We start from the raw sequence: 21603 nt of genomic DNA, 5'->3' as shown, positions 1-21603 counted from the left end.
AAGTTGATTTATTTATTTTGAGAGAAACAGAAATGGCACAAGTTGGGTAGGGGCAGAGAGACAGAGAGGATCCCAAGCAGGCTCTGCGCTGAGAGGGACTTGAACCCACGGGACTCAAACCCACAAAATGTGAGATCATGAACTGATATCAAGGATTGGACGCTTAACTAACTGAGCCACCCAGGCGCCCCACAAGTTGCATGACTAAAAAAAAAAAAGTCTCCTAAGGCCTCTGTATCTTCATCTGTAAAAGGGAGTAATGTCTACTTTTTGTCATTCTGATAAGGATTAATGACATATATGCAAAATACCGAATCACTTTTGGACACTGAGTAAACTCCACGGTGGTGACCGTCATTCACACAGCATTTTTTAAGAAGAAGCTGAGATAGAGAGGGGGTGAGTGGCTTCTCATGGCCAGTGGTAGGTGATGGCCATGAAAGCCACATAATTTCACTCTAAATCCCAGGTGCTATGTTGTGTCTATCAATAGTGCCTTTGTCTCTGTGCCTTCCAAATTCCCTTTTGTTAAAGGATCCGTAGGAGTTCTGAAAATGACTTGAGTCTCATCTGTAAAGTGGAGGCACTGCTATAGGTCCCCACTGCTTCATGGTGTTTGGAGGCAGATCTGAGAAGTCAGGAGCAGATAGATATACAGTGGTCACTATGGCTCATCAGTAGGTAGGATTTTAGGTGTTTTTTTTTTTTTTCTTAAATTTTTTTAAGTGTTTATTTATTTTGAGAGAGAGAGAGAGTTCGAGCAGGGGAGGGGTAGAGAGAGAGGGAGACACAGAATCTGAAGCAGGCTTCAGGCTCTGAGCTAGCGGTCAGCACAGAGCCTGATGTGGGGCTTAACCTCACGGATTACGAGATCATGACCTGAGCCAAAGTCAGAAGCTTAGCTGACTGAGCACCCAAGCGCCCCAGTTTCTTTCTTTTTTTTTTTTTAATGACTTCTTTTTGAGACAGGGGAGGATGAACCACAGCAATTTTACAGCTTTCAAAGACATTTTGACCAAAATGTTGTCCATGCTTTGTTGGCTTTTTATTGCTAACCAGCCCACAAGAAAAGCTTTCTGCAACTGAATTGAATTATCCTATAATGAAGTGACTAGTGGATCTATCATTACATTCCACGCGTGACTGTTATATGTTATAATACGTCATGGCATATGTGAGTGCTGTAGCTAGTGCACCCCAGGCCCCTGGCAGCCTGGCTGGAAAAGGGCGAGCCTCAGATGCATGGGTGATTTTAGTGCCCCATCCCCAATCCTGGATCTCCGTCTGTGAAACAAACCAGAATCGCTCGCCTTGCCATCAGCATCTTGGCCAGAGGCAAGGTTGCATCAGCCTAGCACTGGGGAGAGAGCAAACTCACTCTAGGCAAGCAATAGATTTTAAAAATATATGCTGTCTTCAGCAGGTGAGAGGGATTTCCTAGCCCATTTATGGCCAACTAGAAGGAAAGCAGTCTTTTTTCCTTGCATCGCCTCCTGATCTTTATTGGCCTGAAAAGAACAGGGGCACACTCAGACGGTGCAGAGACTGAGAAGGGGAGGAGACGGAGGAAGAGAGAAATAGCAGGAGGGAAGGATTGAAATAGATACTCAGGCAAACCCTCCTTATCCCTAACTTCAGTTAACCAAGACTGTCAGTGAATGTCACATACCCCTCAGCTACTATAGTTCACATTATAAACTCTTCCAATTACCTGAAATCTCACTTAACTTAAATTTCAGCACATCCCCTGGGGCTCTCAAATCATCAAAGTTTGCCTGTCGAAAGTAATACTGAAGAACGGGAAGCCGCCATGGTGACTTGGAGAAAGCTAGATCATAAAAAAAAAAAAAGTCACCTTAGAGAATGGCATTAGAGTCATTAAGTTACCAACTTGGAATTGCTGAAATGGTATCTAAAAATCACAGAGGCGAACACAGATTTGGAACAGGGCTGTGGAAATGCTTAGGAGGCACAGGGCGTGATCGTGGCCAGCAAAGGCTGCTTCCGTGGGTGAGTGAGTGTGGTGTGGTCTGGGTGGCCATGGGCTGGAGGACCTCCGTGAAAGGACTGTCCACATGGGGTTGGCCTCACTTGGCTTCTTACTCCATACATGCCGAAACTCTGTCTGACAAGGTTCAGTGTGTCTCTAAGTGATAATCCTGTATATCTGGAGCGGTCAATCTGCAAGATTTCAGAGAATGAAGGTGTAAAGGAAGTTTGTGCCCCTCTGATGTGGGGAAGCGCTCATTTTAAGCAATAAAAAAAATGAGGTGCAATACAAATGCCGTTATGGTGATTCTATAGGAACTCTCTTGTGACCTCTCCACATGTATCAAGTTTTCACAACCAGATTTCTTTTTCTAAAATTTTTTTTTAATGTTTACTTTTTATTTTTGAGAGAGACAGAGTGCAAGTCGGGGAGGGGCAAAGAGAGAGGGAGACACAGAATGTGAAGCAGCCCAGGCTCTGAGCTGTCAGCATAGAGCCTGATGCAGGGCTTGAACCCCTGATCTGTGAGACCATGACCTGAGCTAAAGTTGGACACTTAACCAACTGAGCCACCCTGGCGCCCCACCAGACTTCTTTTTCTAAATGATGCTAAAATGGACTTTAGAAAATTAAGCTTAACAATAATTAATAATTGATTAGCTTACTAAATATAAATTACAAATAAGTAAATAGATATATATTTATGCTTAGTGGGAAACAAAATTCATCTACATCCCAAATATTTATCGAGCACTCACTCTCGGTCAGGAGCTTAGCTCTGGACACGCAGAGGTGAGTGAGTCAGACCTTGGCTGCAGGGAGGCCTCAGTCTGTGGGGAGGCAGATGGTGGGCTGGTGGCTGTGATGCTCTACTTAAGGTGTACTTGGAATGTCACTTGGCTACAAGGAGTCAGGCAAAGGGCAGGGGGGTGGGAAGGGGTCTATGGTGGACCGTGGCCAGGTGTCACAGAGCTCTTGTTCGCCAACCTCCTTCACAGAGATATTTTTTAAAGACGAGGGAGTGACAGGACCTGATTTATGGTTTTCAAAGGGATTGGCATCCGGGCCAGACAGGTAGGGAGATGAGAGGAGGCTGTCGTGATGGTCCCGGCCGGACATCACCGTGGAGAAGGACCAGAGGGGTAAATCCCTCTAAGAAAAGAGGGAGCCTATGGTTGAGAAGTTTCTAAATTATTCGTGGACATGAACCCTTCAGCCGCATGAGTTTATCAGCACTTTGTGAAGCCTTTGGGGATTAGCAGGTTATATTCTTGCAGCGGCTAATGAGAGCTAGCCTGAACCCATCGGTAAAAATCACCAAGGACCACGAGTCGCTGTGTAGGGGAGGGAGTCACTCAGTGGAGAGGTTCCCTCCCTGACACTCTGGCTACCTTTAACTCACATCACATTTATCTAGCGGTAAAGCCACCTAAACAGTAATGTAGTATGTCAGATCATCGTTTAATTATTATGATCTTCCTTGTAGCAAATTATGATTTGCTTTATTGCAGATAACAGTGAGTGGGTAGATAAAAGCCACTCAGTAGTGAAAACTGTAGGTCTGGGTTCTTAGGGTGAGAAGCACAAGGCTACCTAGGTGGTGTTTGCACGCAGGTGTGAGTTAACATCGACAAATGGCTTGTGAGTTGTGCTTTAAAAATATAATTGAAATGCAATTCAAAAGAAGCCTATCTTTGGGAGGATAATAAAAATATTTCATGATGTCTAGTATACATGCTGAAAACTGGGCATATTTTACTGTTTATTCCATTCATGTTCACCAACTACCCTGTATATGGTGTGTGGTTTTCTCCTTTCTCCAGATGGTGGGTGTATACCCCACGGCAGGCTGTACACTCCACCACCGTATATGTGTTTCTCGGTGTGATTAATAGAGTCTCAGAGATTAATCAGAATAAAAGGAATAGTTATTAAATGCCCACTGTTTCTTTTTCAACCTTTATTCATAAGCCACCAGAAGAGGGCCCTTAGCAAAGTGGAGGAGTAAGCTCAATGGGATGGATCTACCCAGGTTCATGTGGTGAACAGTCATTGTTTTCTCCCTCCCCAGCGTTCATGTCTCTTTGCATCAGCACCCTGGGTTGCAGGGCATTACCATGGGGTATGATCTGCAGGGACAGAGCACAGGACTGTAATCTGGGTGTCCTGTGCTCCCCCAGGCAAAGGACGCACAGGATCTACTTGAGGCCAGCTGGAGACCCCCTTGAGGTGAGAGATAAAGAGGCTGAAACGTAATGGAGTTCAGTTCTACCCTGATCGGTGGCCTCTGACCTCATCTCTCCTGCACTGAGACCCGGTGCTTCCTTGTCCTGCCTCTAACCTCCAGAGTCACCTCACTGCTTACCCGTTTCTAAGTCGATGTCTCTGTCCTTCCGCCAGTTCTGTGAGTGCCAGTACCCTTCCAGTACGTTCCTACGTTAGAGTATCAGTTACTGCCACTTACAGCCAAAGGGTCCTGTTGCTTAGAACCAAATGCAAGAGTCGTCTGGCTCTGCTACCGACTACTTTAGGAATGAAGGCTAAATTGACCCATTGAGCTCCACTGTTTTCTCCTCCCTGAAATGGGGGCTAATCTTACAAACTACTTCATAGGGCAGCTGTATGGATTGAATATGTTTCAAGGTGATCATTTAGTACAGTTTAGGAAGTAACAATTACTATTGTAATTAAATAAAGGTCTATTTCTCATTACTATTACACCTAACAGTGCCTGGCACATAGTAGATGTTCAAAAAATACTAATTTGTTTTCTCCTTTTCCTTTACTGAAGACAAACCAAAACCCTCTTTTTCTTGGGCAGGGAAAAGAGCAAATATCCCTGGCCCCTACACCACCGGTGAACTTAACAGGCAGAACTACACCTGGGCTGGGGAGCGGAAATGGAAGCGTAAGGAGAACGAAGTGCGTGTCCCCTGGCCAGAGTGGCGCGTTTTCATGCGGTTTGTCCTGCTCGGCTCGCCTTTGACCTGCGGCTGGGCGGCCACGTGACCCATCCACCCACTGATCAGCTTCCGATCCCAGCTTCCATGGCCGAGGCTAACCCCATGCATGCGTCTGGTTGCCTGGGTAGCACCGTGCCTAACAGAACTGCGTTAGACAAGGTGATAACAGAATCCACATTAAGAAACAGCAGAGCCAGTGTGTTCTTTATAAGCCTGACAGATCAGATCAAACTGCAGGATCCAGAGGTGTGTCTGCTAAGCGGGCCCTGAACCCCAGCTGCCTTCCCCTCCCCCTGCGAGCCCGGCAGCAAATCTTACCCAAGCTGTATAGTCAAAGGTAATTTACACCGCATGATATCAGGCCGAAATTGTCTTCCTCAAAGGATTCTTAATGTCACCCCCCCTATTCAGAGACCCTCGGGGCTCCTGCTTGCTGGAAGAATAAAATCTGAACTCCTCAGCACCACTTCCAGGCCCCTTCTGACCTGACCCCTCATTTGTCTCTCTTTCCAGCTTTATCTTTTGCAGCTTTCCTTCGCTCTCCTCCGCCCAAGACAGCCCAGCATGTTGCTCGCTATGAGGACCGCACGTCTTCTGGCGTCTCACCTTTGAGCTTTGCTGGGGCCGTTTCCCTGCCAGGAATACTGTTTTCCCATCACCACTACCTGTCACGACCTCAGCTCCCCCCCAACAAAACGAATCCCTCCACCCGTCCTTTGGGATCCATTTCAAACGTTCACATCTTCCTCTGACTCTCTGAGCACCTTCTTTGCTGAGCTGTGATCCTCTCCTTGTGATGAAAAATAGAATAGCATTGCACATATGGCACTTACTATTGTAAGTATTTCACACATACTAATTCTTTTAGTTCTCACATTCACCCTGTGAAGGTACTGTAATCATACCCATTGAACAGATAGAGATACTGAGGCAATTGATCGCATAGCTAGTGAGTGGTAAAGCCAAGATCTGACTGCAGTATCCCAGCTCTTCTGCCATGCTCTCAACCATTGCTTTAAGCTGCCTTTCCCTGTGTTTCTGGGAACTTTGTTCGTATGTCTTTATAGCATTTGGCATACTCTAGTTTGTGACTATTAGCGAATGATGATCCCACTGCTTACTATCATCTATTACTGTCTCTTTTATTTTAATAATTTTTATTGCTGTGAAAAGTACCAGGCACCGTTCTACATTTATAGGCATTTATATCTCACCAGGGATGCATACCTTAATTTGATGTGTGGAGAGAAACGCACTGGGCTGACGGGAACCCCAGCTTAGGGTTTGGCTCTGGGTCCCACTAGCCAGCCCTGGGTAAGTCAGTGCACCATTCTGAGTTCCTGTTTCCGCATCTGTATACTTAGGGGTCTGGTTAGATGATTCCTGAGGTCTTTACCAGCTGCGAGTTTGAGAATCTGTAAAACGGGGACAAAAGCACATGTGACACAGACTTTTGAGGCTATAGTAGGGCAATGCATGGCATTTTCTCATTCGTTATATGCATGTATTGAGCACCAGCTACATACCATGCATCATTCTAAATGTGGGGCATCTGGAATGCAAAAGCAAAGCACTTGTGGCTACAGAGAGGGAGATGTTGAAAATAAGCCAATAGTTATATAATTCAAGATCAAGGATTACGTGCAATAAAGGGAAGTAACACAGTGTAAGAGGATTGAGAGTCTGGGTGTTTACAGACAGGGATGAACTTCCTGAGAAGGAAACGTTACAACAGAGATCTGAAGGAAGCCAGGGAACAAGCCTTGCAATCCAAGCAGAGGAAGCAGCAGTGCTTCCTGAGGTTGGAGTGGGCTTGATGTGGTCATAGACCAGCAAGGAGGCCAGTGAGGATGAAGTGCAGGGAGCAAGGGTAAGTGAGAGGACTTGGGGTTTTGTTTGAATAAATGTGATAGGAGGCCATGGGGACTTTGAGTCACTGCATGTCACCATCTGTCTTCCTTTAAGAAGCATCATTCTCATTACTGCATGGAACATAGACTGTAGGTGGGTAGAAGCAGACTGTTTGAAGGAAGAGGCTGGGACCACAGTCTAAGCAAGAGAGGATGGTGGGGGGGCCTCGGTGGCTCAGTCGGTTAAGTGTTTGACTCTCGATTTTGGCTCAGGCCATCATCTCCTGGTTCATGAGTTCGAGCCCCACATGGGGCTCCATGCTGACAGCATGGAGTCTGCTCGGAATTCTCTCTTTCTCCTTCTCTCTGTTCACTTCCCCAACTTGTGCATGCGCTCTCTCGCGCGCGCGTGCTCTCTCTCTCTCTCTCTCTCTCTCTCTCATACTAAATAAATAAATAGATGATGGTAGCTGGAGCAAGAGTGAGAGTGGGGGAAGTGGGTGAGCAGTACCTGATTCAATATATCCCGTAGAGGTGGAGCCCAGGGCATTAGCTGATGAATTAAATGAGGGCTGGGAGCAAAAGAAAGGCATCAAGGATGACTCCAAGGTTAATAGAAAACCAAACATGGTTTGTACCACTTACCAAGGGGGAAGATTCAGGGCAGGGCAGGTGCAAGGGGATAGTGAGGGTTCAGTTTAAGCTGCCTCTCCGATGTTGAGATGGAGACACACAGTTAGAGATGAGAGTGAGTGCAGGTGACACCAATTTGGTGAAATCAGCAAGAGGTGATGGGAAAGCCATTGGACTGAAGGAGATCCCCTTGGTTGAGGGGAGTGAGGTTTTGAGTTTGTGAAGAGCAGAGGGTCGGGGTCCCGAGTCACAGCTTACATAACTGTGTGCAAATGCCATTTGAAAAACTACATGTCCATCTCGTACACATGATTCAGCCGGTGAAGAGCCCAGTGTGGTCGTCAACACGGAGGCAGCCAGAACTCTTGGGGACGGAGTTGGCTGATGATTGTGCAGACAGCCGGGTGACCTCTTGCACCTCAGTTCTTCCCCATGGAATATGATCAGAAAGGGTCCCAGGAAGGCTGCCTGTCTTCCAAACGAGGCCTCCACACAGTGTGAGTCAAAATGCACGACTCTCAGTACACAATTATCTAAAAGAGTGTTTTGTTAAAAATGTGGTCAGACCCTAGGGTGCCTGGGTGGCTCAGTCAGTTAAGTGTCCGACTCTTGATTTCAGCTCAGGTGATGATCTCACGGTTTCAGAGTTCGAGCCCCATGTTGGGCTCTGCACTGTCAGTGCTAAGGATTCTCTGTCTCCCCCAATCTCTCTCTGCCCCTCCCCTGCTCGCTCTCTCTCAAAAATAAATAAATAAATAAATAGACATTTTTAAAAAATGTGGTTAGATCCAAGAGAGGTAATATGTGGACCTGCTAATAATTTATCCAAGACCAATATAGAATAGTAAATAGAGCCTGGAATTTGTACTTCAGAGTCCTGGTTTGAGGTGACAGTAGTTAGATTTGTTACTCTGGGAAAGACCATTTCAGCCTTTTTTTAAAATTAAAAAAACAATTTTTGTTCCCACGTGTCATATAATGTTGATCCTCACATGATAGAATGTTTGTGAAAGTGGTTTACTTTAAATGCTATAAACATAGGACCTTTAAATTTGAAAAAGTTTACAAAGTCCAGTTTTAGCATAGCACCTTCCGTGTCAAGCTCAGTGAGGTGGGCAGAGCAGGTATTAATTAATCAGGTTGTGCCTCAGTCCTGAAGAACTGACTAGTTATCTCCATGACATAATGGCCTTTATTTGGACACCACGATGCCCACTCAACTCAGAAGTCCTCAAGCGCCGTCTCCTCTATGTAGTTTTCCTCCCCTGCCCATAAACCCAGCTCCCTCCCACTCTGGCCTCACTTGTGACCTTCCTGAAATATCTGTCCATTGAATGAATACATGTGCAGAGTGGCTTTTTACAGAATAGTGGTTTGCAGGCTTTTAGAGTGACAGTCTGCACTAAATGTGTGAAAATATGCAGATATGTGTGTTTATTCCTATATACATGTTCAAAAAGAAAAGTTTGGTGAAACAATACTTTCCTTCACTACATGGATGCACGCTGATATCGTCTGTTCTATTCTGCATCTTTTTTATTTTTTAAGAAAAAGAGGGTTGCAAGTGAATAAATTTTGCTACCCAGCCTAATGTGTCATGACCCACCACTTGGAAAACACTAATAGGGACTCTATGGCAGCCAGGACCCTTGTTCTTTGCAACTGGGCAAGTTGCTTGGGTTACCTGTGAGGTTTATCCCAGCTCCAGAATTCAATGCTAATTCTAAATAATAAAGAAAATCGGAGGCTATGGGAATATACACATAGCATTATGGCAGCTTGGAGATTTTCTGCATGTAATGTACTTTTAGTTTTTCCTAGCTTATGTGAGGAAGTCAATATCTAGTAAACGCTTGGGTTTAGGACAATTACTGTTCGAGAAAGATTGGATTTTAGTCACACGCATGCCATCAATTCTATGTAGAGATTTGGAAGGGTGACTTTCTTTTAAAAAAAATTTTTTTTAATGTTTTATTTATTTCTGAGAAAGAGACAGGCAGCGTGAGCAGGGGAGGGTCAGAGAGAGAGAGAGAGACACAGAATTGGAAGCAGGCTTCAGGCTCTGAGCTAGCTGTCAGCACAGAGCCCGACGCGGGGCTCGAACCCACTAACCGTGAGATCATGACCTGAGCCGAAGTTGGACAGTTAACCAACTGAGCCACCCAGGCGCCCCTGCAAGGGTGACTTTCAAATAAAAGTCAGGTTCCCTAATCTGAACTCCTTGGGCCCCAGTGGCGCTTCAGATCCTGGAGTTATTGGAATCTGAGGGGAAATACCTTAAGCTTATGATACATTATGTATCGGCCCCAGCAGACTCCAGAGCAGTGACTAGTCAATAATCAAACACATTGATTTGTCTTTAGCAAATGTACGAATATTCACATTTAGTGGCATAGAGACCATAAACACCCTCACGTCTGGGATGCCTGGGTGGGTTCATGAGTTTCAGCCCCGCATCGGGTTCCACACTGACAGTGTGGAGCCTGCTTGGGATTCTCTCTCCCCTCGTCTCTCCCTCCTCCCACCCTCTCTCTGCCTCTTGTGTACATGTGCTCTCTCTTTTTCTCTCAGAATAAATAAAACTAAAAAAAAAAAAAAAAAAAAAAACCACCAAAAAAACCCCACCATCCTCAAATCAGCTGAGGTCACTAATGGGATGTGAACATGTTTTCAGTTTTCAGAACGTCGGGGGATTCAGAAAAACCCGTAAGGGATTGTGGAAATAAGATTTGTTATCCAGGTACCATGTTCTTCATTTTCAAAATCAACAAGACTATCGATCCCTTTGGGAGACCGGTGTTTGACTCAGTGCCTCCCACAGAAAAGGCACCTAGAAAATGTTTGTTGAATGAGCTATGGCTTATAGGAGACTGTTCCGACCAAGCCTCTTCGGAGGAAACAGCCCTCTGGTTCTTTTCTGACACCCTTAGTTTATCCCATTTCTCGTAAGTGGATAGAAAACTTACTGCTTCTACTTGGTTCCGTCTCTAGAAGCACAGGGGGGAGACGCCTGTGGATCCTCTTGGTTTTTTCCCCCTTCTTCCTTCAGGCTCCGAATCTGAGGAAAGAAGAGGAAGGCCTCCTAGATCTAGAGGGAAGTGGGTAAAGACATAAAGGTTCCACTCATTTGTTCCAGGTCTAAAAAGTAGCCAAATTCAGAATTGCCCTTCCGTAGCTTCCTTGTGCTGGAAATACCAACTCAACATAGTAAGTTAATAGTGATAATAACAGCAATGTTGTGCCCTCATCCTGTGGTGACTCAGCAGCAGCTGGTTCGGGTAGGGGTGGAAATATAATGTCCACCAGGCTCCCTGTGCTCATGTTCTGTGATCTGGACTGTATGAGTCAGGATGGGCTAAGTTATGCTGTGGTAACAAACACGTCCCCCAAATCTCTGTACCTCAACAACCACAAAGTTTTATTTCTTGATCATGTAAATTCTCTGTGGACCCAGACGACTCACCAGGGCAGTTGTCTGCCACATCGGTGCCACACTCCTGGTTCCTTGGTTCTTGTGTCATCTCCATAGCAATATGTGTTGTGTTGGAGGGTGGGGAGAAGGCGTGGCGATTCTTACCTCGACTCTTCAGTACTTTCACCCTGGGAGTCCCTCATGTCCCTTTCTGGCCCACTTTGCTGGATAAAGCAAGTTACATGGCTCTAGCTCACTCCAGAGCATGACAAGGGACAGGACTGCCATGTGCCTGGAAGGAAAGGAGACCTGAACGTCAGAGGGGAGACTCTAACTTCGACCACATAGACCTTGGCCTTTTCTCATTTTATCGTAAGTCGTTATTGTATCGTAAATCATTATTGCAAACACAGCTTCAGCCCAGCACCTGGTATCCTGTAGCCCCTGCTCTACAGAGCTTCTGGAACTGCCACTGTCATGGACGATCTCGGGAAATCATTGAGCCAGCTCTGTCCTAAGAGCTGGCAGAGAAGAGATTTCTGGGTGCTTGCATGAGTCATACTTACTGGACTGGAGCCCCTCACTCCCAGGGTTTTCTCAGACACTCTTTACCCCTGATGTTATTGGATGGTGGCGTTAAAATCGTGGGTTGCTCAAGTTGCAGGGCACCTGGGAACCCCTCTCATTTTCCAAGGGAGGAAACTGAGGCCCAGGCAGTGTGTGTTTGTTCTGTGGCTCTCCCAGGGTCCCCATAGTTCATGAGTTGCTCCTCGCTAGACCTTCTTCTGGATGGAGCCCTTCTGGCTCTGCCTGGTGATTTTCTATTGTCTACACTTACCTCTCCTCCTTTGGAGCTGAAGTCTCAAGGACAGTAACCTGTCTTGTCTGGCTTTCTGTTCTGATTTTGGTTCCCATACACTCCCTCCCACCACCACCCCCAACCCCGGCCATGCACTTGCTGGATGTTCAGAGCTGCCAACAAGGAGTCTCTTCAGGACCTTTTCCTTTCCTTTCATTTGTTGTTGTTGTTGTTTGTTTCCAATTAGAGGGATAAGAAATGGGTCATTTCAACAGCTGTCATCACAGGGACTAAAAACTACCACCATTTTTGAATGAGTACAAGAAATTCCATCCTATTCCCCAATGTCGTCCCCTCCACCCACAGACCCCTCCCAGGGTTTTCTATTGTTATTTTTTCTTAAGTGTTTATTTATTTCTGAGAGAGAGAAAGAGAGTGGGGGCAGGGAGGGCAGAGAGAGAGAGGGAGACACAGAATCCAAAGCAGGCTCCAGGCTCTGAGCTGTCAGCACACAGCTCAATGCAGAGCTTGAACTCGGGAACAATGAGATCATGACCTGAGCTGAAGTTGGATGCTTAACCGACTGAGCCACCCAGGAACCCCTCTATTGTTATTTTAATAATATATTTAGGCTCTTTGATCAGATGCAATAAAACACAGTCCATGCTTGTACTTGTTCAGAACCCCTCTGTGCTGAGGTATGTGGCTCAGATGTCCCCAGAACAGTCCTGAGACCATGCCTTGCCCTTGGATCTGTGGGCTGCTGCTGGCCTCTCAGGCTCCCCAGACTGCTGTAGTTAGGGCTCTAACTTTTGAGACACCATGAGACTGGAGGTCCCTAGAGCCTGTGTTTTCCAAGCGTAGATGGACTCAGAATCATCTGTGCCATGTGCTAACAATGCAGATTCCTGAGCCAGTATCAGATTCCAACTCAGCGAGTCTAAGCTGGGGCCAGGAATGGGCATTTTCACGAGCATCCCAGGGTGACGGAGAGCAGCGTTTTCTGGTGTTCCTTCTCGACGCTGCCACACCAGGGTCAGGGGACTTGGGGGGGGGTCCCCACCTTTGCCAGGGCAGCACCACTTTGAACTGCTTTAGAAATGAGGCTGAGGGTCCTATTGATCAAAATAAGTGACACAGAACACAACCTTTGCAGTTTGTTGTTCTAGACCATAGTCAGCAGGAGGAAGTGGTCCAGCAGTGGCTTCCTAAAAACCGCCCTTCTGTTGCTGTGGCTCTAAGTTCCATACAGAATGTGTTTGTATTCTGGAATAACTGTCCTGTTTTCCATGCCCTGAAGGGACTAGAACTGCAGGATTCTGCTCATAAAATCCCAGGTTACTGGGTCTTGGCGGAGGCTCTGTGCCTGCCTCCTACTGGCACCTTAGACTCAAGCGAAGGGAGTCCTCTTACTGCCTTACACAGCTTCCAAGGCCATTTGGACCATGCCTTGGGAGAGAAACAACTTCTCTCTTGGATCCTAACAGACTGCAGTTCAAGGTCAGGAAACTTGAATTTCTACTTTGCCATTAGGTGGTGGCCCTTCCCTGTTCTCATTCAGTAGACGGGACGTTACAGCTAATCTTGCCTTCAGCACCTTACAGTGTCTCCAAGCATTTGGGATTTTCTTCCCCAAAGTTGGAAGACTGAGTATCTTTGGGGCCTCAGATTTGGATCTGATCAATTGAAGGGACAAAGGTGGCCATGGTTGTGCCACCAGTACTAATAGCACTGATACCCTAGGATGCTGATCTCGGCCAAAGAAGCGGAGGCTCAGGGCAGATCTGCTAAATTGTGTGTAAATGGGATTTTTTCCTGTGAAATCTCAATACCTCCCTTAGGACATTGCAGTTTAGGGTTTTCGAGCCTCTCTCCTCTGATATTTACTTGTTGGGGGTTTTACTCTTGAGAAATCACAGTGGCAACACAACCATTTTGCTTCCATGAAGGTGATGTCAAAGTCTTAAAAATCCAGGACATTTTAAGGCAGGATTCCAACCTCATTACTGCCAGGAATAAGATTCACCCAAGGTGGAAGTGTCCTCTCTTAGAACGCAAATCCGTCTCAGAATGGCTTTTCTTTCCCCTTTGTTTTTAAAGCTAAGCAATTACTTTTTTTTTTTAAGGAAAAAAAAATTGTGCTAATGCACAAAACTCTCTTTTTCCTCTTTCATTTATTTGAAATTGAACTTAACAAAGTCAGTTCCAAGCAAGCACTATATATGAGTAATGCTTTTTGTCCGTAAAAGAGCATTGACTCCAATGGTACGGGAGCGCTGATTCTCTCCCTGCTTTGTGTGAGCATCCATAATGACAAAGTGCTCATGTCAGAGTGTATAATGAAACTATAAATTGTTTTCATGAATGCTCTGAATTTGGTCTTTTACGGGGCAAATTCAAAAGGTATTTAATGCCACATTTCACATATGTGAATAACGCCAGACGGTGCAATATATCCAATAAAAGTAAAGAGTCCCAGTCCGGCTCACAGTGGCCCCGGGTGGTGGATGATTATCAGGTGAGGGTGGTGCATGGTCAGGGTTGGTTGGGAGGGGCGGGGGGCAGGTGATGGGGAAAAGGAGGGACAAAGATATCCTGTATCTCTGAGGAAGAGGTCCGGCTAGGTACACTCAACTGTTTGGGGGTAGTTCAAAGTATGGCTAAAATACTTAGGTCACAAGGTGGGTCTCTGGGTAGTGGATCTCTGGTAGTGGGTGCTTGCATTGGAATCATGGAAGTTGTACATATCTTGGTAGAGTTAGTGAACAAAGGTTCTCAGGTGAGAAAATATCTGCCGGGCTGAATGGGCAAGTGAAATCTATTGCAGTGATGTATAGTTCAATTAAATTTTAATAGGGGTGTCTCGGTGCCTCAGTCGGTTGGGCGGCTGACTTCACCTCAGGTCATGATCTCACGGTTTGTGGGTTTGAGCCCCGCATCGGGCTCTGTGCTGACAGCTAGCTCAGAGCCTGGAGCCTCTTTCAGATGCTGTGTCTCCCTCTCTCTCTGACCCTCCCCTGCTCACGCTGTCTCTCTCTCTCAGAAATAAATAAAACGTTAAAAAAAATTTAATTATTTTTAATAACCATTTTTGTATTTTTTTAAATTACAGAATAGTCATATGGGCTTAGTCTAGAAAATTTAGAGAACACAGAAAAGCATAAAGAATAAAATCTTTAAAAACACATGCAAATAATTTTGTTACCAGGAGTTATTAATAATATTTTTACAAAATTTGTATTGAATAGTCTGTGTATATCATTCCATTACGTCTTAATATGATTTTACATACTCTTATCTGGATATATAAATCCCTTGAAAATAAAATTTGGGCCTAACTATCTATCTGTGTCATTCTTAAAAAAATATTTTGCTTTTTTTTCTTTATATGTCAGTTAAATTATCTTATCTGTTTATCCGTTTGCCAAAGTTCGTGAACTTTAAGGTTTTTTGGGTCTGTCGCAAGGGGAGTACATCATGTACCGAAGCTGTCTTTAGGTGCACACGTCATTCACTGACTGACATCTCTGGGTGTATCATCTCTAAAAATAAAAAAGGTGACAAAACAAAACCAGCCCTGCAGGGTGTGTTAAATACAGCGTGTGTCAAATGGGGGTCTATTGACGTTATTGACCAATGGCTTGGATTTGTTTGTTTGGCAGTACCTGGTGTGTAAAAGAAAGCTGGAGAGTAAAAAGGAAGCCCTGTTGATCCTCTCCAAGGAGCTGGACACATGTCAGCAAGAAAGGGACCAGTATAAACTCATGGCCAATCAGCTTCGAGAGCGCCACCAGTCCCTGAAGAAGAAATACCGAGAGCTGATCGTACGTGTTACGTCACAATGACGTCCTTATTTCCTCATTAAGACACAAATAAAATGTCTGGAATGAAAATAAAATAAAATGATAAAATAAGATAAAATAAAATAAAAGTGGGGATTTTGACATGCTTTTCTTAAAAAAAAAAAGGGGGGGGATTGCATTCAAATAGTTCCAAAGTGGCAAAATTAAGAAGTGGAAGTTGTCACCCTTATTTCATCCACAGCCCGGCCCGAGTCGCTAGCTGATGTGTATGTGGTTCCAGATGGCGTGCTCTAGCACCCGTGAGATAGCCACACAAACATATGTGTTTATATGTACTTACTTATTAATTTATTTGTATGGGGGTTTTTATCTGTTTTTCCCCTAGTAATCTGTATACCAAAGGTGGTACTCAGACTCACCACCTGGAGATCAATAGTTGCATGCTCTGACTCAGCCAGCCAAACACCCTTGTATGGAGCTTTTAAAATAGGATTCATATTATAAACCTGCACTAATCCAGAAGCCACTAGTAACATGTGATTATTTAAATTTCATTTCACATTAATTAAGATTCAATAGAATTGAAAATTCCCTTTGTCAGTCTCACTCATCACACTGCATGGGCCCAATCACCATAGGTGGCCAATGGCTGCCATATTGGATTATGGCAATATAGAAGATTTCCATGGTGGCCACTTTATTGGACAGTTGGATCCAGGGCATTTCCATCATTGCAGAGCACTTTTGGACAGCGGCGTGTGAATCTTCCGGCATTTGCTCTTTTCACTCAATACTTTATTTGGGACATCTCTCTAGGCTATACATACAGATTTAATTCATTTTTAAAGAACAGTTGCATAGTAAACTTTCCGTAATTTCTTTAGCCTTTCCTTTATCCTGGACATTTAAATTCTCTCTGGGTTTTCATGTGGCAAGATTTTTAAGGATATGTATCATTCTGAAATGGAGGATACCAACTGCAGAGTCGTATTTTGGATCCTGCTTTTTCCTCTCACAGATACAATCTCTGTTTTTGGGTGCTAACACTATTGCTAACGTTTAGCTGTCTGCACTGGGATCATTGTCCCAGAACATAAATAGAATAGAAAGATTCTGCAGGTTGAGGTAATGTCAACTTCCATATGGGCAGCACCAGATAGAAGAGTTTACTGAGCATTCACATGTTCACCTGAACTTGAATTCTTTTTATTCCCAGGTGACACAAGAGGGAGAGGCATCAAATCCTTTTAAGACAGAAAGTCTGTTGGGCTGGAAGATCACAGTTAATTCTTGTTTATTTTGAGCATATTGTATCCCTTCTTCCCTTCCCCCTGGAAGTGATCCACCAGTAGAGAAAATTCAAGTATGTGTGGGTCCACTACTAATCTTTGGATCTAACTATTTAAAAGAGGAATTCGGGCACCTACATGGCTCAGTCAGTTAAGCATCCGGCTTTGTCTCAGGCCATGATTTCAGCGTTCGTGAGTTTGAGCCCTGTGTTGGGCTCTGTGCTGACAGCTCAGAGCCTGGAGCCTGCTTCAGATTCTGTGTCTCCCTCTCTCTCTGCCTCTCCCCCAATTGTGCCCTCGCTTTCTCTCTCTCTCTCTCAAAAATAAATATAATAAAAACATTAAAAAAAAAAAAAAGAAAGTATATAGGTTTGGTCCTAGTTGGAACTGATTTCCTAGAGGTTTTTCCAAAATAACTGGTTCAATTTATACTTTTTAAAAAAAGTATATTTGAATTTGGTTCAGCACACTGTTGATTGCAAAGGGCAGGAGTGGGTGGGTCTGAATTTAGTTCATAGTTTGGTTTAGTTCTTTGAGCCTAAGCACATCTATTGTTTTTAAGTAAAATGTAACATTTGTTCCTTTGTAGGATGGAGATCCGTCACTTCCCCCTGAAAAGAGGAAACAGGTAAGACTTATTCCTGAAGTTTAGTAGCTCTTGGATTTTTCATACTGATGCCTCACAATGATTGGGGGAACCAGGGAATCCCAAAAATGTGTAGAGAGCTTCCTTCCCAGCAAAACTCCCAAGCCACTTATGTTCTTTTCTCCTAAATGGTAGTCAACATTGTTTATTGATGAATTCATTTCCCCCCCACAGATTTTAGGTGCTTACTTTTGTCATTGAACGAATCCTTATATATTTGTGGATCTGTTTATGAACTTCCTGCTCTGTTCCGTTGAGGTGGCTGGGTAGTCCCGGGGTCATACCACATGACTCTAGTTGTTTTGGCTTTATAATATTTGTGACATCTGTTTGGGTTAGCCTCCTTCCCTTTGCGCTTGCTTTTCACAAGTTTCTTATTTGCTGCTTTTTCAGGATAAAGCTTACATTTTATCACGCCTTCCTCTGATCCCACCAAAGCAAACAGACCTACTGGTATTTTGACTGGGGCTTTGTTCAATGTATAGATTGATTTGGGGACAGTTAAGATTTTCATAACATTATGTTCAGGAATATTATAAATCACATTTCTTTTAATCCAGTCACATACATCCATATATATATGTATATGTATATATACACACACACATATATATATACATACATATATATACATACATATACATACATGTGTTGTTTCCCAAACGTCCTGTTTTTGTTTGATGATATTCTTGGCATCACATATAAATGCATTGGTTTCATTTCTTTGAGATTTTTGGTGCTGAGTAAATTGTATGCCCAAGACACACGTGTGCGCACGCACGCGCGCGCGCACACACACACACACACACACACATACACACACGACATTTACCCTTAAACATCAGCTCAGTCCTATGGTTACCCATTTGGTTATTTGGTTCTGCTCACTCCTATACTCTCTTCTTATTTTATTTGATTATTCTAAAATGCTCCAGGTTTGGTTTAAAGGCAAATTTTGCTATGGAGTTAATGGACTTTTTTTTTTTTTTCCTAAATAAAATTACAAGGAGATTTGTCATGAATGGTTTAAAATCGGGATCCTCAATCTGGAATTGCTAGATTTTTTTGTGTTTTTGGTGTCTACGATCAGTCATCTTTGTTGAGATTCTAAGTGTTTGTTAGTATTCATGAAGGGGTTTTACAGTTTAAGTAAAGGCGCATTCCATGACTTTATAATAAAAAATTTACATTGACCGAGGAGAATCTGATGAATTCCAGTAAGTCTGTCAAGCTGCATTCTTACGGCTCTGAAAAAAAAAAAAACAGTTCAAGTCCTCAGCACTGGCCTTTTTAGATTTGCATATGGCATTCAGTTTCTGTCCCTTGAGGATTTGTGTGGTGGCATGACTTTGGCCATGCATCCTTCCCGCCTGGCTTAGGGCCTCTGACTTGCTGCATGGGATAGAATGCGTTGGGGCACAAGCGATGGAAATTCCAAAGTGTTCAGACTGTAAAGAAACTGATGACCTCACATAACCAGAAGTTCGGTAGTGTAGTTTGGGAGGTAGTTCGTGCTACTTCTTTTCCGTTGCATGGACACCTTCTCTCCATTGCGCCACACTTAGCAGACAAAAATACAAATAAAAAGACAAGACACCTGGGAAATTTGAATTTCAGATAGACAATTAATACTTTTTTAGTATAAAAGTATGACCCCCTGCAGTATCAGGGACAAATTTATGCTAAACATTATTCATCGTTTATCTCAAATTCAAATCGAACAGGGCTCCTATATTTTTCTGATCACTCTACCACTGGGCCAATTTTAATATCAGCTTTCTCTTGACCTTAGTATCAGCTTTCTTCTCAGGAAGGTTTCCCTAAGGAAGAGAGGCAGAAACCCCAGCCATGGAATAGACGTCCTTCTCTCCAGGCTGACTGGGCGAGTTTAGAGCATGCTATCATTCCTGGTCTACTAACATTCGCTAGGAGAGTCTCATATGTTTTTTTTGTTTTTTGGTTTGTTTAATTTTTTTAATTTATTTTTTGAGAGAGAGCACAAGCAGAGGAGGGCCAGAGAGAGAGAGGGAGAAAGAGAATCCCAAGCAGCCTCCACACTGTCCACGCAAAGCCTTACGCGGAGCTCGAATTCACAAACTGTGAGATCACGACCTGGGCCGAAACCAAGAGTCGGACGCTTAACCGACTGAGCCACCCAGGTGCCCTGAGAGTATCATATGTTAATTGGCTTAGATTGATCACCTAGTATAGAGGGCTGCTAGGAAGCCAGCAGTGACACCCACTAAACTCATTGTGTGGGCTTGAGAAGGTTCCTTTACATGTCCAACTCTCAGCTTTCTCATCCACAAAATGGGAATACACATGGTACCCACCACACAGTGTGGCCATTAGGGACAAATGAGAGAATGCAAGCAGAGTCCTCACCACAGTGCCTGGCACCGAGTGAGGACTAATAAACATTTATCATCCTTTCCTCTTCCTTATCCTCTTTACTTAATCAGTTGTATACTAGTGTGTTGAATCTATCTACCACTGCCGTTGCCGGGACCCTTTTGTTTACACTTGACAGCTTGAAGTAGCTTGGGCCACAGAGGAGGCTCCTGGCTCATAGGACCTCAGAGGGGTTGGTAATTAACTGGTGTTGGAGCCAGAGTTTGAACCCCTGCAGTTTGCTCAGAGCTCGTGCTCAGAGCCACCGTGACTCAGTACCTATTTATTGAGCATCTCATGGGTGTCTTGTGCTAATTTAGACAGTGGGGACACAGATGTGAAAAATCAGATGCAAATCCCTGAGCCTATGGAACTTGCATTGTAGTTAGAGTGAGCATACCTTTGTTTTCCCAGGGACGGCTCCAGTTTGTCCCGGCGTAATCTGTATCAGCGCTCCTTTTCCTCTCCCCCAAATCTCTCAGTTTGGATGACACATAATGTCATCACCTTAATCCTAGTATGGATGCTGTGAACAAACAGTACAAAAAATAATTCAAATATATTGGATATTAATGGCCATTGATGCAATGGGGTGCAATGAAATGTACCGCCTAAAGCAAGAGTACTTTAGTACTGGCTTAGTACTGCAAAAAATGTCTTGATAAATAGTAGGGGGTGAGGGGTGGGGATAGTTCCAGTATTTGGAAAAATAAAGAATTTTACCCATTCAAAATATATTTTGTTAATTTTATTTACTTTTGCTTACTTTTTTTTATGAAAGTGTGCGACTGGTCTTTGGGGAGTGGGTGTTAAGATGCCTTCTTCATTAGCTGGGGAAGAGAAGGCACCATTAAATGTTTAGTCACCGAGGACAGTGAAACTTCCCATTTAGCTGGAAGCAAACAGCTTTGGCATACATGTGACAGGATTAGAAGGAGAGGCACAATGATTTTCTTAACTTTCTCCTCTGGCAGGAAGGGGGTAGAAGCGTGCACTCTGAGGCAAACCAGTGGGTCAAGTATTTACCCCTCTATCTGCAAAGCGAGCGCACCTTACATAGGCAGGAGACACTGAGACAAGAACAGGCTGTCGGGTTAACAGGTAGGACATGGAGGTCAAGACATCCGCGTCTCGGAAAAGGAGGAGATGCCACATTGACCACTCATCGCCCATCAGCCCTGGTTCTTGATTCAGGAGGAAGAATCTCTCTGGCCTCTACTTACCGCTGTTCGTTGCTCAACTCAGAGGGACAGATGGCTTGATCCTTTTGTTACGGACAAGACGTTTGTATCCCCCCCCCCAAATTCATATATTGAAATTCTACTCCCCGGTGTGACAGTATTAGAAGCTGGGGCCCCTGAAAGGTAGTTGGGATGAGATGAGGTCCTGAAGGTGGAGGTGTCACTAATGGGATTAGTGCCCTTACCCGAGTCATGACAGAGCTTGCTTTCTCTGCTCTGCTCCCCACCCTGTGAAGATCCAATAAGGAGTCACAACCAAAGCGGGCCCTCGCCAGAACCTGACCGTGCTGGCACTCCAGCCTCAGCCTGTCAGCCTGTAGAACTCTGAAAAAATAAATTTCTGTTGTTTTCAAGCCACCCAGACTATGGCATTTTGTTATCACATCTTGAGCTGCCTATAACTGTATTCGAGGGTTCTTCTCAGATGTAGGTAGAAACAGTACCACATCCTTGGCCTTTGTAGTGCTTTGTGCTTTTCAGAGAGACCATACAGGCTCGCGCTTTTGTACCGACGTGATCTCCTGGCTCTCTCCTGAAGTCACACTGGCCAGTTAGGTCTTCCACAAAGTTGCAAGGTCGCATCATTG

At 44.4% G+C, this 21603-nt stretch overlaps 1 protein-coding gene across 3 annotated transcripts in view; it reads left to right on the top strand.

The window, feature by feature from the left end:
• CCDC149 (coiled-coil domain containing 149) overlaps positions 1-21603 on the top strand; it is a 102651-nt gene that overhangs the window by 20481 nt on the left and 60567 nt on the right. For all 3 annotated transcript variants that reach the window (XM_039236651.1, XM_039236650.1, XM_039236649.1), the window contains exons 2-3: positions 15309-15470; positions 17328-17366. In XM_039236651.1, the coding sequence (XP_039092582.1) occupies positions 15309-15470; positions 17328-17366 (201 nt within the window). The remainder of the gene's footprint in view (positions 1-15308; positions 15471-17327; positions 17367-21603) is intronic.

Source organism: Hyaena hyaena, unplaced genomic scaffold, assembly GCF_003009895.1.
Source record: "Hyaena hyaena isolate Hyena2069 unplaced genomic scaffold, ASM300989v1 scaffold_114, whole genome shotgun sequence".
In the NCBI taxonomy this organism is placed as follows: Eukaryota; Metazoa; Chordata; class Mammalia; order Carnivora; family Hyaenidae; genus Hyaena; species Hyaena hyaena.
This window is presented reverse-complemented; position numbering and strand designations above follow the sequence as displayed.